This window comes from Aquarana catesbeiana, linkage group LG02, assembly GCF_042186555.1.
Source record: "Aquarana catesbeiana isolate 2022-GZ linkage group LG02, ASM4218655v1, whole genome shotgun sequence".
NCBI lineage: Eukaryota > Metazoa > Chordata > Amphibia > Anura > Ranidae > Aquarana > Aquarana catesbeiana.
Genome location: NC_133325.1, coordinates 85,940,217 through 85,958,100, shown reverse-complemented (window position 1 = coordinate 85,958,100; position 17,884 = coordinate 85,940,217). Strand labels below are relative to the sequence as shown.

At 41.3% G+C, this 17,884-nt stretch overlaps 1 protein-coding gene across 2 annotated transcripts in view; it reads left to right on the top strand.

The window, feature by feature from the left end:
- Positions 1-17,884, top strand: part of CWF19L2 (CWF19 like cell cycle control factor 2) — a 304,447-nt gene that overhangs the window by 54,055 nt on the left and 232,508 nt on the right. For both annotated transcript variants that reach the window (XM_073613129.1, XM_073613128.1), the window contains exons 6-8: positions 624-717; positions 9,489-9,604; positions 17,269-17,870. In XM_073613129.1, the coding sequence (XP_073469230.1) occupies positions 624-717; positions 9,489-9,604; positions 17,269-17,870 (812 nt within the window). The remainder of the gene's footprint in view (positions 1-623; positions 718-9,488; positions 9,605-17,268; positions 17,871-17,884) is intronic.

Below are 17,884 nucleotides of genomic sequence, written 5' to 3'. Positions count from 1 at the left end.
CTGGTGATTTAACCAGTAACGCACCTCCTGTATTAGCGAGAAACAACTCTGGAGGAATGAGCACATGAGGCACAGCAGCATTGTCAGCCTGTGGGGGAGGGTAGTTTTAAATATATTAGATTTAGATGCACTAACAAATTGAAGCCAAACTCCAGCTCAAACTTTTTACCTTTTGGGATAAAGGTTTTACATGAATAAAGAAAAGCTGATCATTTTAATCACCCTGGTCAGTGCTAAGTGGTTTGTCTCTTCCGTGTAAACTGATACATTCTGCTGGGGATCGTGAGCTTGTGAACATCAGACTTGCTGGCGGGATCATCAGATGCAAATAGAAGAAAGAAAGCATAAAAAAGGAAACTAATGCCACCATCACATCTAAGATTGTAAGCTGCAATATAATAAATGTTTGCTTTTGGGTTTAATACAGCTTTACATGAACCGATGCTCGTGGTATGCAGTGAAATCAGAGTAGGCAATTTCAGTAGTGCAGCAGGTACAGTATTGAACTGATTAAATGACAGAACTGTTATATATTTCTGTATTGTTACTGACAAAGGTTTGTCTTGGTGTGATTGTGACATATATTTGTAAAGTTTATTAAGACGGAGTACATTTACTTTCAGGAACAGCTGCAAGCCAGGGAATTAAACCCATTTTGGAAGGATGGAGGTTTAGGAATGCCACCAGAGGAGGGGGATGTAACCTCACTTAAGAAAGGTAAATGCAATTTCCTTTGAAGCAGCTTCTATATCCAGCTGTTTGCAGACATATTTCACTGTCACAGTAAAGGGTCTTAGGAACGTAAGATTAGAACATTGCAGAAAGGAATATCGCATCTATATCACATGTTCATTTCTTAAGCTCTATTGTATCTTTCCCTAAACAAAACTACCATGACCGGAATTATGCAAGACTCCTTATGTTCAGTTTTTAGATTATGACCGTTAAAGAAGCATCACTTTTTTTTTTATAGTGTTCAGTTCCTGTTTCACTTCCTGCCTACATCATATGCTGCCTTGAGCCTTGAACCAGTCCAACGGGTTCATTTGCACATGAATACGGGAGATCGAGCTTCTAAAGCAATACATGCAACTGTTTTTCAACATACAGTGGATATAAAAGTCTACACATCCCTGTTAAAATGTTAGCTTTCTGCGATATAAAAAAATGAGACAAAGATAAATCATTTCAGAACTTTTTCCACCTTTAATGTGAACTATAAACTAGGGATGCACCAATACCATTTTTTTTTTTTTTAATCGGCGAGTACCTATACTTTTTTTTTTTTTTTTTTTAGTACTCGCCGATACCAATTACCGATACCTACAGCAACTGTTTTGTTTTCACGTCAGCTGTCAGCAATGGTACAAAGCATTGAAAAGTTATTTACAAATGAAATAAACAGATTTTTTTTAATGTTGCGCTTTTTCAGTGTGAAATGTGTAAATATATGTTAATATATATGTGTAAAATATTCACTAACAAAGCAAACAAAAAAAGTTTTAATTGCTTATAGTTTATAAAATAGACATGAACAAAAAAAACAAAACAGGAAAATAATTAAATGGAAGAGAATAGGGAGTTAATGAAGGCTGATTAGAGTAAATTAAGGGTTAATAAGGGGTTAAACAGAGGAACATTTGTTCATTCTTTGATCTGCACATGAAGAAACTAAAAGATTCAAAAAGAAACCATTTTTTTTTGTGCTTCAGCAGCTGAGCAGTGTTGTTAATAAACATTGCCGGCTGCTTTTTTTTTTTTTTTTGACCGCTCCAATTACCGAACTTCTTTAACATTTCAGCTGTCAACAGGGGAGACCCACTGACAGCTCAAAGGACCGAGCCTGAAAGTATTGGTTTCAGGTATCAGTGCATTTGCAGGAGTACCGATACTAGTATCGGTGCAACCCTATTATAAACTGTACTACTCAGTTGACCAACAAACTGAAATCTTTTAGGTGGAGGGAAGTAAAACTAAAAAACTAAAATAATATGTTGTATAAGTGTGCACACCCTTAAACTAATACTTTGTTGAAGCACCTTTTGATTTTATTACAACACTCAGTCTTTTTGGGTATAAGTCTATCAGCATGGCATACCTTGACTTGGCAATATTTGCCCACTCTTCTTTGCAAAAACACTCCAAATCTGTCAGATTGCGAGGGCATCTCCTGTGCACCACCCTCTTCAGATCACCCCACAGATTTTCAATCTGATTCAGGTCTGGGCTCTGGCTGGGCCATTCCAAAACTTTAATCTTCTTGTGATGCCATTCCTTTGGTGATTTGGATGTCATTTGGGTCGTTGTCATGCTGAAAGATGAAGTTCCTCTGCATGTTCAGCTTTCTAGCAGAAGCCTGAAATTTATGTGCCAATATTGACTGGTATTTGGAACTGTTCATAATTCCCTCTACCTTGGCTAAGGCCCCTGTTCCAGCTGAAGAAAAACGGCCCCAAAGCATGATGCTGCCACCACCATGCTTCACTGTGGGTATGGTGTTCTTTTAGTGATGTGCAGTGTTGTTTTTGCGCCAAGCATATCTTTTGGAAATATGTCCAAAAAGTTCAACCTTGGTTTCATCAGACCATAACACAATTTCCCACATTCTTTTGGGAGACTTCAGATGTGTTTTTGCAAAATTTAGCCAGGCTTGAATATTTTTCTTTGTAAGAAAAGGCTTCCGTCTTGCCACTCTACCCCATAGCCCAGACATATGAAGAATACGGGAGATTGTTGTCAAATGTACCACGCAGCCAGTACTTGCCAGATATTCCTGCAGCTCCTCTAATGATGCTGTAGGCCTCTTGGCAGCCTCCCTGACCAGTTTTCTTCTTGTCTTTTCATCAGTTTTGGAGGGACGTCCAGTTCTTGGCAATGTCACCGTTGTGCCATATTTTCTCCACTTGATAATGACTCTCTTCACTTTGTTCCATGGTATATAATGCCTTTGAAATTCTTTTGTACCTTTCTGCTGATTGGTACCTTTTAACAATGAGATGCTTTGGAAGCTCTCTGCGGACCATGGCTTTTGCTGTAGGATGTGACTAAGAAAATGCCAGGAAAGACCTACTAGAACAGCTGAACTTTTATATGGGGTTAATCAGAGGCACTTTAAATGATGGCAGGTGTGTTCTGACTCCTATTTAACACGAGTTTGAATGTGATTGCTTAATTTTGAACACAGCTACATCCCCAGTTATAAGAGGGTGTGCACACTTATGCAACCACAATATGATTTCAGTTTGTTTTTCAATTGAGTTGTACAAATTATAGGTCACATTAAAGATGGAAAAAGTTCTGAAATGATTTATCTTTGTCTCATTTTTTTACATCACAAAAACCTGACATTTTAACAGGGTTGTGTAGACATTTTATATCCACTGAATATTACCAAAAGTATTGGTACACCAAGCTTTACACACAAACTTTGATGGCATTCCAGTCTTATGCCCCGTACACACGGTCGGACTTTGTTCGGACATTCCGACAACAAAATCCTAGGATTTTTTCCGACGGATGTTGGCTCAAACTTGTCTTGCATACACACGGTCACACAAAGTTGTCGGAAAATCCGATCGTTCTAAACGCGGTGACGTAAAACACGTACATCGGGACTATAAACAGGGCAGTGGCCAATAGCTTTCATCTCTTTATTTATTCTGAGCATGCGTGGCACTTTGTCCGTCGGATTTGTGTACACACGATCGGAATTTCCGACAACGGATTTTGTTGTCGGAAAATTTTATCTCCTGCTCTCACACAGTGTGTGTCGGAAAATCCGATGGAAAATGTCCGATGGAGCCTACACACGGTCGGAATTTCCGACAACACGCTCCGATCGGACATTTTCCATCGGAAAATCCGACCGTGTGTACGGGGCATTAGTCTGTTGGATTCAATATTAAGGTGGCCCATCCTTTGCAGCTATAACAGCTTCAACTTTTCTGGGAAGGTTGTCCACAAGGTTTAGCAGCTGTCTCCTTGCTAGTTGCAGTGATGGATGGCCATGTGCCATGGTGGTGTGTTCTGTCTGACATCACAACCAGCGTTAGATATCCCCTAGGATGGTGGAATAAAGAACTACATGTTCTTTGTTTCATTGGGGACTGAATACTGTAAAAAAAAAAAAAAAAAGTGGCACTTGCTCTTTAGGACTTGTCACTTTAGGAAATATTTATATTTGCTTCTGATTTAGCTCTATTTAGTTTGAGTCCTGAGATTCAGGGGTTGAAATTTGTCCTTAAATCTCAAGCCTTGTCCATTGTCTAACTTAAAACAAAGTGTTTTTTATGCCCGAGTATGAACAGTGTGAAACTGAGGAGCTTCATAATTAAAATTACCTCCAAACGGAATCACTAAAATGTAAGCGTTAACAGTGTATCTCTAGGCAAAACTTTTTTGTTTTAGCTTTGGATAGAGCAGGGAAGTGTTGGAATCTCTGTCAAGCTTTTATCCTTGTCTGTATCCTGATTGGGGAGGTTAACTCTTCTATTTGTACTGATGGCCATTATCACCTAGAATGAAAGTGAAGGGACATGCATAATTTTGCTGTTATCCCCAGAGCAAGAGAGAGTTTAGAGGAAATCTTCCATTAAAGACAGCAATTCTGGGGATATCTGTCCAAGAGAGAAGTTACCCTCCCTTTGGGAGATTTCCTCTGGGAGTGAAGAGTAAATACCCCAATGGTACACAGTAGAGCTGCACGATTAATCGTTAAAAAAATCGCAGTCTCGATTCAACCCCCCTCACGATCTTAATTCATTATTCCACGATTCATACAGTGCAGAGCCGTTTTCTCCTCACTCCCGCGCATGCGCATGGGAGCCGGCACTAACGGCATATCGCCGTTAGCAACGGCATGCTCAGTGCGCCTGCACGCCATGCGCCGTAGACAGCGGTGCCTGTCTTTTTGCAAATATCTCCTAAACCGTGTAGGTTTAGGAGATATTTCTTGGACCTACAGGTAAGCCTTAATCTAGGCTTACCTGTAGGTCAAAGTGGTCTGTAAGGGTTTACAACCACTTTAAACTAGGAATGTACCTCCATCCCCGATATGCAAATATGAAAAGAGAAAAAAGGTGTGGGACTTTGTATGAGGCAGGCAGCCAGGAAGATAACACAACATAGTACTAATGAGAATGTCTAGGTAAGTGCACCGTATCTGTGACCACATAACTTGCATGGTAGCAAAGTACATACAGTATAATATAGTAAAACAAGGAAACTTTAATACCATAATGGAGTACAGAATGGTAACATAACGTATTAGCATAGCAGTATAATATAGTCATAATGGTAACATAATAAAAAACACTAGACTGTTTGTTGCATATGGCCGCAACAACATATTAATAATGTCTGGTGAATAAACCAAAAGATGACCATATAGACTGCATAGTACTGGAGTACATACAGTATGATATAATAAAATGTATAAACCTATACTCCATAACATAAAAACAGTAGCAGTGTAGCATAGCAATATAGAAGCATAATGTAGTCACAGTGGTGAATAAGTAGATAAATAAAAGACCAAAACTCATTGTTGCGTATCTTCACAGGTACAACGTAGTAAAAGTTGGTGGGGTCCAAAAACAGCATGTAATCATTGATATATAAAGAGGTTTTATGTTATGAAAGGCATCTAATGGCTCGACGCATTTCATGGATAGTTCCAATCTTCAGGAGCAGATGCAGTGTAGCTATCTATAAAGAATGTATAGAATAGTTTAGGGGGCTAACCAGAAGGTCAGGCAGGGGAAGATAGAATGAGGTAGGTGATTTTAAACCATAATATGTTACTTACAAAGGACCTGTGTATATGAGTGAAGGACACCAAGGGGTACAGCCAGCCAGGGGTGCGTATCATAAATCCTGGGAGCTGAGGCGGTACCCTAAAGGGCGGCTAGATGGAATGCCAGAGGGAAATAAATATCCCTGGGAAGCTTGTAACGTGATAAAACCATATATTAATGACCTGTAAAAATGAAAATACTAAAGGTGACTGTGAAATTATACATGAATATCATATAAGGGTCATCATTGAGAATAGAGATGTATTAATGCCAACAAAATATAGCTAAATGGTATAATAATAGTGAAGCTAATAGTTTGGGGGTGAAAAGAGAGGGGCTGAGTTTACAGAAGTTAATTAGCAGCGTGTTGGCCAATTGAGGGGGGGATTTGGGGAATATGGCGAGGCTCCAGTGTATACAGCCTATAACAAAATGAGGTGTGATAGCAAGAACGGGGGCAGGGACATTACCGTAGTATTACCTGGGATTCCCATGCGATTCCATAGAAATTAAATGACACTTAATGACCACCGCTCAAAGAGTCCAGCAGGGAGTATATGTCCAACTAGAGAGAGTATAAATACTCTGGTGCCCCCAATAGTTAACCACCAACGACACATGGGTGGCAAAATAGGGAAGAGAGTCAACTGCCTGAGCAGAGCAAGCCGCCTGGCAGTTGGCGCCAAAACCCCTATTTCCCTCTGGCGTTCCATCAAGCCGCCCTTCAGGTTACTGCCTCAGCTCCCGGGATTTATGATACGCACCCCTGGCTGGCTCTACCCCTTGGCGTCCTTCACTCATATACACAGGTCCTTTGTAAGTAACATATTATGGTTTAAAATCACCTACCTCACTCTATCTTCCCCTGCCTGACCTTCTGGTTAGCCCCCTAAACTATTCTATACATTCTTTATAGATAGCTACACTGCATCTGCTCCTGAAGATTGCAACTATCCATGAAACGCGTCGAGCTATTAGATGCCTTTCATAACATAATACCTCTTTAATACATCATTGATTACATGCTGTTTTTGGACCCCACCAACTTTTACTTTTTATGTGGTCACAGATACGGTGCACTTACCTAGACATTCTCATTAGTACTATGTTGTGTTACCTTCCTGGCTGCCTGCCTCATACAAAGTCCCACACCTTTTTTTTCTATTTTCATATCCAACTCACTTTGACTGCGTTGGATACCCTTACATCACTATTGTGTGCCATTCCTTGACATGGGGGCTGGTAGAAGGAACCAGAGAGCAAAGATGGGGAACAGCATCCAATACTCCAAAAACTGTCAGATGATGATGGAAAGTTCTCAGCTAACTTAGCTCTTTAAAAATGTATTTATCAGGAGTGGCAGGACTGGTGCATTTTAATTCCTAGAAAAAGGGGGTTCATATGACTGGGGATGTGGTTTCCATCATCCCTATTATAGTAACCACACTGCAAATTCTTTTTGTGGGATTTTAAAGCCAACCAATAAACAAATGCACTATATAAAAAATGATTCCATTCTTTATTATTTTTTTAAGTATTAAATATTTAAAAAGTAATTTCATATAGTTTTTTTCATGACAATCATTTTACATATCAAAATGAACCAAATATAACAATACCATGTCTGCATACAGAAAGTGGTATTCCCCAGCTGCTTGCTGTTTATTCCCACCACTATGTAATACATTTGATGGTTCCAAGAGTTAGGGGATAGCCAACGCGTTTTGATATCTTCCTCAGGGATTTTATACCACTCTGCAACATAGGACAACCTTATTTAGAATCAATATATGGGGTAGATTTACTAATGCTGGTGCACTCAGAATCTGGTGCAGCTCTGCAGGGTAACCAATCACCTTCTTACCTTCAGTTTGTTCAATTAAACTTTGGCAATAAAACCTGGAAGCTGATTGGTCTCTATGCCGAAGTGAGCCTGATTTTGCACTCTCTTTAGTAAATCAACCCCATAGTTTCCTTATAAGCAAAGTTCATTATATGCATTCAACGGCACTACCATAATATGCTATCTGTTTTAGTTAGAGCGCGCTCTCATAGTTCAATATGTCCAAGACAATACTGTGGTCTATATCCATGGCACATAAGGAGCGCTGGACCCTGTTCACAGATTAAGGTACCATCTCTTGAAGGAAAAGAAAATAGAAAAAGTCTGTAGTATGAAAACTGGACCACCCTTCTTTTGCATTAGAAAAAAATATATAGAAAAATTAACAAAGAAAAAATCAGTTATGAGACCCTTAAAAAAAAAAAATTGCAATTCTTCATCAGATTGTTAACTCTATCTCGGGAATTAAAAGAGGGGTACTTACAAATAGACTAAATCATGTCCAGTGTAGGGGTCCAGATTCCATCTAAATGGTATGAGATGTCTATTAGACAGATTTCCAAGGGGTATCCCTCAAAGACTCAGATGAATATATCAGACTTGTGTTTCTTTATGGAGCAATTGTCCGCCTGCACGGTCCGGTAGGGAGGGAGGATGGCATCTAATGCAGTTCTCCGGCGTCACAATATATTGCACATGCGTGTCATAATAACGTCGCGCGCTGTTGCGTCCTGTCTGGTTTCTGTGATAATCTTAATCTGTGAACAGGGTCCAGCAGTCCTTGTGTGCCATGGATATAGACCACAGTATTTTCTTGGACATATCGAACTATGAGAGCGCGCTCTAACTAAAACAGATCACATATTATAAAAGTGCAGTTGAATGCATATAATGAACTTTGCTTATATGGAAATGATGTATTGATTCTAAATAAGGTTGTCCTATGTTGCAGAGTGGTATAAAATCCCTGAAGAAGAAATCATTTGTACTGTTTTTCGAAACGTGTTGGTTATCCCTAACTCTTGGAACCATCAAATGTGTTACATAGTGGTGGAAATGCACAGCAAGTAGCTGGGGAATACCACTTTCTGTATTCAGACATACTATTATGTTATATATGGTTCATTTTGATATGTGAAATGATTGTCATGAAAAAATATATATATATGAAATTACTTTTTGAATATTTAATACTTTTAATAAAAAATAAAATAAAGAATGGAGTAATTTTTATATAGTGTATTAGTTTATTGGTTGCCTTAAAAACAAAACAAAGAGAGGATTTTCAGTGTGGCATGTCAATTCCTTTCTTTGCACGATGCACTTTTTTAGTTTTTTAATTTACCAACAAAGTTTATTTTAGCAACCGTGCAGAAGCCCATCTCCTTACCCTATCACTTCCTGCATTTCTCCTGTGATGGATGGTCTCTCTGGCCAGTAGTGAAGCCCAATGGGTGAGGGTATCGGGCAATTTGCAAAGCAGAGCACCCTGGGAATTGAAGGAACTTGGATGCTTTATTTGAAATGTGTCTAGGTGCACAGAATCCCCATCATACAAACGAATATACACATATATATCTATATATATCTAGATATATATATATATATATATATATCTAGATATATATATATATATCTATATATATATATATATATATCTAGATTTATCTAGATATATATATATATATATATATATATATATATATATATATATATATATATATATAAATTTTTTTTTTTTTTTTTTTTTAACATGACTTTTAATTTGCTCTTCAGTGTGTGTGTGTGTGTGTATATATATATATATAAATTTTTTTTTTTTTTAACATGACATTTAATTTGCTCTTCAGTTCAGCATGTTGAAGATGGTGGCCTGAGCTGGTTAAAAAAGTCCCTGCAGAGGATGAAGGAACAGGCAGAAAGGGAAAAGCGGAGCCTGGATGATGTTGTTTCTGAAAGATATGGGGTGAGAATTCTGCTGTGAAATATTCACATTTTCATGACTTTGTTATAATAGACCAGCCTTTTTCAACCAGGGTGTCTTGAGGTTTCTTCAGGGGTGCCTGGGCAAAATGCTTAAAAATGTATACAAAAATTGTATACAAGCCAGCCGGTGGATCAAGCCTGCCTTTTAGCCACAGGTTTTTTATTATGCACCATTACGCCTTGCTAGACACTGGCATCCTAACAACCAATGACATCATCAGTTAATAAGGAGGATGTCTGTTGCCTCCAAAGCATCCTTGTTTGACCCTCCTCTGCCCCTTTCCATCAGCACTGGAGTGACATTAGCTGAGTGATGGAGAGAAATCGAGGGAGAAGAGAAACATTGGAATACTAGTCAGTGCTGTGTGCAAAAGTGTATTTGCTTTGGAAGAATAAATCAGCTCTAACGTTGGGTTTCCTACATGTGGTTGTTGCTGCATTATGTAAAGCTATTAAAATAATTTTTTACATATTAGAATGGGGTGCCCCGAGACTGTCCGTAATTTTAAAGGGTGCCTCGACTAAAAAAAAGTTGAGAAACACTGTATTAGACTATGTTTGTAGTACTGTAAATGTGTTGAACCAGGCTGCAATCATAAAAAAATATTCTGTACTGTTGCCAGGCTCTCCTTTCCTGCTATTTTTTTAAGGCATTCTTTATTTAACTCAGTTCTCAAGCTTTTCAACAGTAAGAAAAACGTCAGTAAAAATTTTTAAAAATAAAATTAAAATAATCTGGGTGGCACACAGAGAATAAAGTACATAAAACATTGTTGCTGTTGCAACAAAGCATATGATCAACTTGCAGGTAAATATAGAGACACTGGGCATCACATAGACATATGCATCTGAAGATATGAACGAGAATAGGTCCAAATTGTCAAATAACCATGTACACTTGTCAGTTAATGACCTTTTATCAAACAATAGACCCTGTAGTACACTGTGGAATGGTATCATAAAGGCAGTAAATAATACAGTAGCGTAAAAACAGGCGTCACATGAAAATTCTGTACAGATAAATGATGAGCGTGAAAGAAAAGTTATCCAGTATGCAAAGCTTAAAGGGAACCTAGAGTAGTGTAGGGAAAGATGTATGGTGGGCAAAACAGTTTCACAAAAAATGAGAACCAACAGTGCAAAAAAAAACAAAAAACGAATAAAAGTCAAGCACCAGGTGGCGGTAAGGCAGATGACCAGTCACCGCTAAGGGTCCTAAGAAGACTACATGTCGAGCCGGATAGCCCAGTAGCCATTCCTGGAATGTAAGAGATAACCTGTGATCCACCACCAGCAACCAGCCAGTATTATCTCAAATTCCTCTAGACAGGAGTATTCAATAAAATAAAACCATGTTTTATTGAACTTTTCTTGAGTGCCCTTCTTGGAACACTTTTCTGCTATTTAAATCATGTATGCTGTATAGTGTGTGCTTGCTGTATAGCATATGGGAATCATTCATGCTTGGGGATGATGGGTAACCATCCTGGCTCTTTTCTAGATTGCGTCAGAAATTATTAGAATTCCTGTCTATGTGCACTGATAACTTCAATGTTTTGATTCTCATTTTATTATTATTATTATTATACAGGCTTTATATAGCATCAACAGTTTGCGCAGCGCTTTACAACATGCGGACAGACAGTACAGTTACAATACAAATCACTACAGGAGAGATCAGAGGGCCCTGCTCTTTAGAGATTACAATCTAGAAGGGAGGGTCAAGTGGAACAAAAAGGTAATAACTGTGGGGGATGATCAGATGGAGAAAAAAATGAAAATACAATTGTTAGGTGTGGGTAGGATAGGCTTCTCTGAAGAGAAGGGTTTTCAGGGATTGTCTAAAAGCTAATAGAGTAGGAGATAATCTGACAGATTGGGGTAAGGAGTTCCATAGGATTGGAGAGGCTCTGGAAAAGTCCTGGAGGCGAGCATTGGAGGAGGTGATGAGGGAGCTAGAGAGCAGGAGGTCTTGAGAGGAAACGAAGAGAACAAATAGGTTGGTATTTTGAGACTAGGTTAGTGATGTAGCTGGGGGCAGAGTTGTGGATGCCTTTGTGAGGAGTTAGTATTTTGAATTTAATTTGTTGGGTGAGTGGAAGCCAGTGGAGGGATTGACAGAGAGGAGTAGCAGACACAGAGCGATTGGTAAGGTGGATGAGTCTGACAGCAGCATTCACGATGGACTGAAGGGGGGATAGTCTATTTAAAGGTAAGCCAATGAGAAGGGAGTTGCAGTAGTCGAGGCTAGAGATGACCAGGGAGTGAATTAAGAGGTTGTGTAATTGGTTAGAAAGGGGCGTATTTTGGACATGTTGTGGAGGTTGAGGCGGCAAGATTTGGACAGTGATTTGACAAGCTTAAAGGAGAGTTCAGAGTCCAGGACTACACCTAGGTTCTTGGCATGCGGGGATGGGCTTATAGTTGTGCCATTGATTTTGACAGGTCAGGAGAGGGACGCATCGGGGAGGAAAAATTATAAGTTCGGTTTTGGATAGATTGAGTTTGAGGAAATGGTGTGACATCCAGACTAATATATCTGTTAGTAAATTAGTGATACGTGAGGAGACTGAAGGAGTGAGCTGAGGGGTAGAGAAATAGATTTGGGTGTCGTCAGCATAGAGGCGGTATTGGAAGCCATGGGAGGCTACAGCTGACCCAGGGAGGAGGTGTAGATTGAAAATAGGAGAGGTCCAAGAACAGAACCTTGGGGGACTCGATTATCAAGCCCATGTCCATCCAGTATTTTAGTTAGCTGCTACAGAGCATTGGTAGAACAACCGTTTTGTATCTCATAGGCAAGTACAGTCCTCAGTCTCAGTCTGGACAGGTTGTATGGTTGTTACATAGGCACATAGTAGGTGAGGTTGAAAAAAGACACAAGTCCAAGTCCATACGCAAGTCCAACACACAAGTCCAATTGGTTGTGTGTTTTATGCCTCTAGGTTTACATTGTGTTAGCCTGTATGATATTGCTGGAATTTCCAGGCTGGAAGGCCAGGCTTCTGTACTCTGTAAATGTAAAAGTTAAGAGATTACAAACAAAGAATTCCACAAACCAACACATAGCCAATAGATAGGGGCTTGAAACTGAGGCATGCAGGGTCATTCTACAGCTCCCTGCATGCCCAGTTAATATCTTGCACATTTTTATAATTTTATAGCACTGTACCAAGCTTGCAATGGCTTGTAACAGATTTGGAAATACCATTTTTCCTCTGCTGCTTTCTGCCCTCACACTCCAGTGCTCCAATCTGGCATAGCTACACCCCCCATCACCTGTCCTCATACAGACTTGTATTGCAGAGTAGGAGGTGTCCGGCTAATTCAATAAATGAGTGCAGATTATGAAGTACACTGGGGTCTAACTGTAGTACCTGGTAGACTGAACAGTCATGTTTAAAGGAGAAGTATAGCCAAATCTTTTTTGGCTGCCCTTTTCCTGGGGAATGAACTGCACTCCTGTGACCCATTTGTAACCTGAAGCCTGCTGTCAACTGACGTCACGGAGCTGGTCCAGGCTCTGAAAAGATCCCGACCATATGGTCGCATTCCGCCAAGAAGCCTGGACCAGCAGCTGGCTCAGCCTCTGAGCAAGCCACTGAGAGCCTAAGCCGGCTGCTCCCGCCCCTCCACAGCCCAGCTTTCCAGTGAGTGCTGGAAGGGCAGAGCAGAGAGCTGCTGACTGACAGTTACTGGTTCTCTGCTCACTGAAGACCGAGAGCTGATTGATCACTCAATTCTCAATCTTAGAGCCGGTGGGGGACAGATACACCATCGTATTGATGCTGCATGCACCTAGGTGAGTAAAAATCTCTATTAAAAAAAAAAAAAAAAAATCACTTTTAAACCCCCGCCCCTCCCCTGCACAAATGCTGTAACAGGAAAGTGGAGGTAAGACTATGAGAAATTAGGTTGTACGTTTAATGCCCAGTTGACTGGGTATCTATTTTTGTGACCTCAGTTGGACTTCAGTTGAAAGTAAAGATTTGCATATAGTAGGTGCTTGTATTTAAAGTCTATGTCCGCCCCAACAATGAACTTCCTAGTTGCTCCCTTTTGGTCTGATAAAGCGGTATTAAACCCAAAGCCAAAAATTGAATATATCGCAGCTTACCAATCATTAGATGTGGCTGCATTCGTTTTTTAGGTTTTTTTTATTATCCCCTCTGATTTCCCCTGGTGATCTGGCCAGTAATAAACCTCCTGTATTAGATTGCCCCCACTCTGGGTGAATGAGAACAGGGGGCAGAGCAGATAGCAGCATTGTCAGTCTGGGGGGAAGGGTAGTGTTCAATGTACTAGCAGCTTTAAATACAGTATCAGATTTAATAAAATTGAACTCCAGATTACACTTTATAATCTGTTTTTTTTTCCTTTTGGGATAAAGGTTTTACATAAATAAAAGCTGATCATTTTAATTACCCTAGTTAGTGGTAAATAGTTTTTCTCATTCCTCTAACTGCAAGAGAGCTTATTATGTTGAACAATGACAGACTTACTGACTGGATCACCAGATGAAAATTGAAAGAAAACCTAAAAAACCCCCCAAAAAAACACATGCAGCCATTGCATCCAAGAATTGGTAAGCTGCAATATAATAATATATGTTTGCTTTTGGGTTTAAAGCGGTAGTAAACGGTCAGACAAAAGATTGTGACTATGTCCTAGCATGCCCCACATACTAGCACATTATGAGAGACTTACTGTAAAACGAAGCCCTTCAGCGGCTGTCGCCGCTGACAGGGCTTCCATCTTCACCTGGTTTTCCTTCAGGGTTCACAGGCTTCGGCCGTCTGAATGGCCGTCCCTCCCACGCATGCATGCGAGAGTCACGGGCGCTACACAACTCTTAATAGATGGCATGATGTCCATTGAGAGCGCAGTGCGCATGCGCTGGTGGCATCACCGGCTGCTACACAAGTATCTCCTGCACCTTTAAAGCAGAACTCCGGGATTTTCAAAAAAATCCCCCATTAGTACACCCCCCACACAAAACACTAAACAATTATTACATTTGTGAAATTTCTTGCTGTTTTGGAGAGATTTGTATTTGATTATTACAGGAAGTCAGCTCTGTGATTCAAAAAATGCATCATCTTTTCTAAGAGGTAGGATCTCTTAGAACAGTAATTACATCATATCCTCTTCTCTCTCTAACTGTAATCAGACTACATTTCCCATGAATCCTTGGGATGGGAGTGAATGTGGGAGAGGTACACTAGGCTTGTTCATGTAAATGTGAACTCGCCTACTACAACATAAATCACACCCCTCATTCTGCAGCCAGCAAGTCATACATAACACGTGGTGTGATAGGTTACAGCCTTATAAATACAAACCAGTGCAACATGTCAGGGACCACCACCAGAGCCATATGTCAGGGACCACCACCAGAGCCATATGTCAGGACCACCACCAGAGCCAAATGTCAGGGGCCACCACCAGAGCCATATGTCAGGGGCCACCACCAGAGCCATATGTCAGGGGCCACCACCAGAGCCATATGTCAGGGGCCGCCACCAGAGCCATATGTCAGGGGCCGCCAGAAGAGCCATATGTCAGGGGCCGCCAGAAGAGCCATATGTCAGGGGCCGCCACCAGAGCCATATGTCAGGGGCCGCCACCAGAGCCATATGTCAGGGGCCGCCACCAGAGCCATATGTCAGGGGCCGCCACCAGAGCCATATGTCAGGGGCCGCCACCAGAGCCATATGTCAGGGGCCGCCACCAGAGCCATATGTCAGGGGCCGCCACCAGAGCCATATGTCAGGGGCCGCCACCAGAGCCATATGTCAGGGGCCGCCACCAGAGCCATATGTCAGGGGCCGCCACCAGAGCCATAGGTCAGGGGCCGCCACCAGAGCCATAGGTCAGGGGCCGCCACCAGAGCCATAGGTCAGGGGCCGCCACCAGAGCCATAGGTCAGGGGCCGCCACCAGAGCCACAGGTCAGGGGCCGCCACCAGAGCCACAGGTCAGGGGCCGCCACCAGAGCCACAGGTCAGGGACCGCCACCAGAGCCACAGGTCAGGGACCGCCACCAGAGCCACAGGTCAGGGACCGCCACCAGAGCCACAGGTCAGGGACCACCCGAGCCGAATGTCTGTCCCACCAGTGCAGCTTGTCAGGGACCACCTGTGCAGAGCGGGGATTATTATTAGAAATTGCTTGTATAGCACAGTGGGGATCTCCCGCTGTGTCAGGTATTGTTATTTGAGAACACCGATTGCTGATGTCCCACCTCCTGATATTATGATTGACAACGCACTGTTCCTATACCGGAGGGAGGCAGACATCAACTCTCGGTGTTCTGATATAGTATACCTGACACAGCGGGACATCCCTGCTGTGTCATACAAGTGATTTCTAATAATAATCCCCGCACTGCATAAAGATAACGATAGCAGGCAGGCAGCGGGGGTGGGGGGTGGGGTTTGGAGAGACAATGGAGGGGCGGATTGCTGGCAGGGAGGAGAGAGGAGAAGGAGGACACCTCCTCAGTGGGCGGCACAGATGGGGGCTGTGAGACCCCTTCCACCCACGACAACATGTCTGCTTCCTCCCTGTTCTTTCAGAGGACTACAAGGGGGCGTGTCAGACCGCTGGCTGAGCTTAGGAGAGGGATAGCAGCCAGCGGTCTTACAAACAGGATGTCAGCAGGCAATAAACGTTTTTTTCCCAGCAGCCTATCACAGAGAAACTACAGAGCTCAAAAGAACATGGATGGCAAAGTTGGTGAAGGTAGGAGATCAGCAAGAAGGACATGGAAAAAAAATTTGCCCGGAGTTCTGCTTTAGGAGATATTTACAGTACCTACAGGTAAGTTTTATTAAAGGCTTACCTGTAGGTGCAACTTAAACAAAGGTATTTACTACCACTTTAATACTGCTTTAAATATACCAGTGGAAGTATTCTGCTATATCTGTTTGATAGGTGCAAAAACCTGTTGACCATGTCAGAAATTCAGAGCTGCCCAGTGTCCCTTCGCACTTTCTGTGTTATCTCAAAGAGGCTGTTCAGCCCTCCTAGTTCTTATTATTATGGACTACAGAATTAGTCTTTATTTGGTAGAAATCTGAAAGTGCTAATGGTTAAGTAGCAATAAACACTGAGTAGGGCTATCCACAAAAATGTTGTTTGTTGTCAGTCCACAACATGGGCAAGGGAAAATGTGCATGTATTGTGTATGTAGTACTGCATATGTTTTTTAAATTTTATTTGCTTTGACATACATTTAAGGCTAGTGTGACTTTGCAGTGCGACTTTTCATGCGACTTATTACACTCAAACTGCAAGAAAGTCACATCAGAGTAGTGCAGGATTTTTTTTAAAAGTCGCTGCAACTTTGGAATAGGTGCCATTGAAATAAATCATTTCGACTTGTCATGCGCCTTTATCTGTCGCAAGTCTCATGACAGGTCGCACTAGTGTGAACTGAGTCTCAGAGACCTAGAGAATCACCTTTGTAAAGTAACTTTGAAGTTCTCTATTCATACGTGTTGTATAAAACTAGGACCAATTTATGTTTCCCTGTTTCTCACAGCTTCTACACCCAATGAGTATGGTTTTTTTTGTCACGTATGTAAATGACATGTATCCTTATTAAATTATGAACAGTGTTTATCGTTTTGTTTCTGAACAGTCTATGGAAATCTTCCAAAGTAAAATGGAAGCTGCAGAAAACATTGCATCACAGAATTCTAAAGGAGGGCCAGATGACCGATGGGAAAGGTGGAGAAAACCTAGCCATCGTGACTATGAGTCTCAAAGGTCAGCAAGACCAGATCGTTCTGCAGACTATGAGAGACGTCGAGATAAATATGAGGGATCCCGTGACAGATATTCCCATAGGGATGACCGAGCACATCATTCAGACAAAACAAAGAAGGAAGAGAGAGACTCAAAGGGTGACAGAGGTGGAGCTGAACGTAGAGAATATCTGACCAAACGTGTGGAAGAGGCTGCTGTCCCAAACAGTAGTTCTTCTAAACTCAAAAATGCGTTCCTAAAACCATCTGAAGATGATCTGTCATTTGCTACTGGATTAAAGCCACAGAAAAATAAGTCTGTCTTCTTAAAACCTGAAACTGATGAGACTCAGTCATTGTGGAAAAGGAGAGTAGAAAGCCACAGGGAGGAAAAAAAACAATCTAAGGTGGCAGACGATGAAATCAACCAAACAACTGAACCAAGAGAATCTACTGACAAGGACAAAAGCCTGCCGGACTCACCACCATCTCCAAGGTAAACCTTTCATG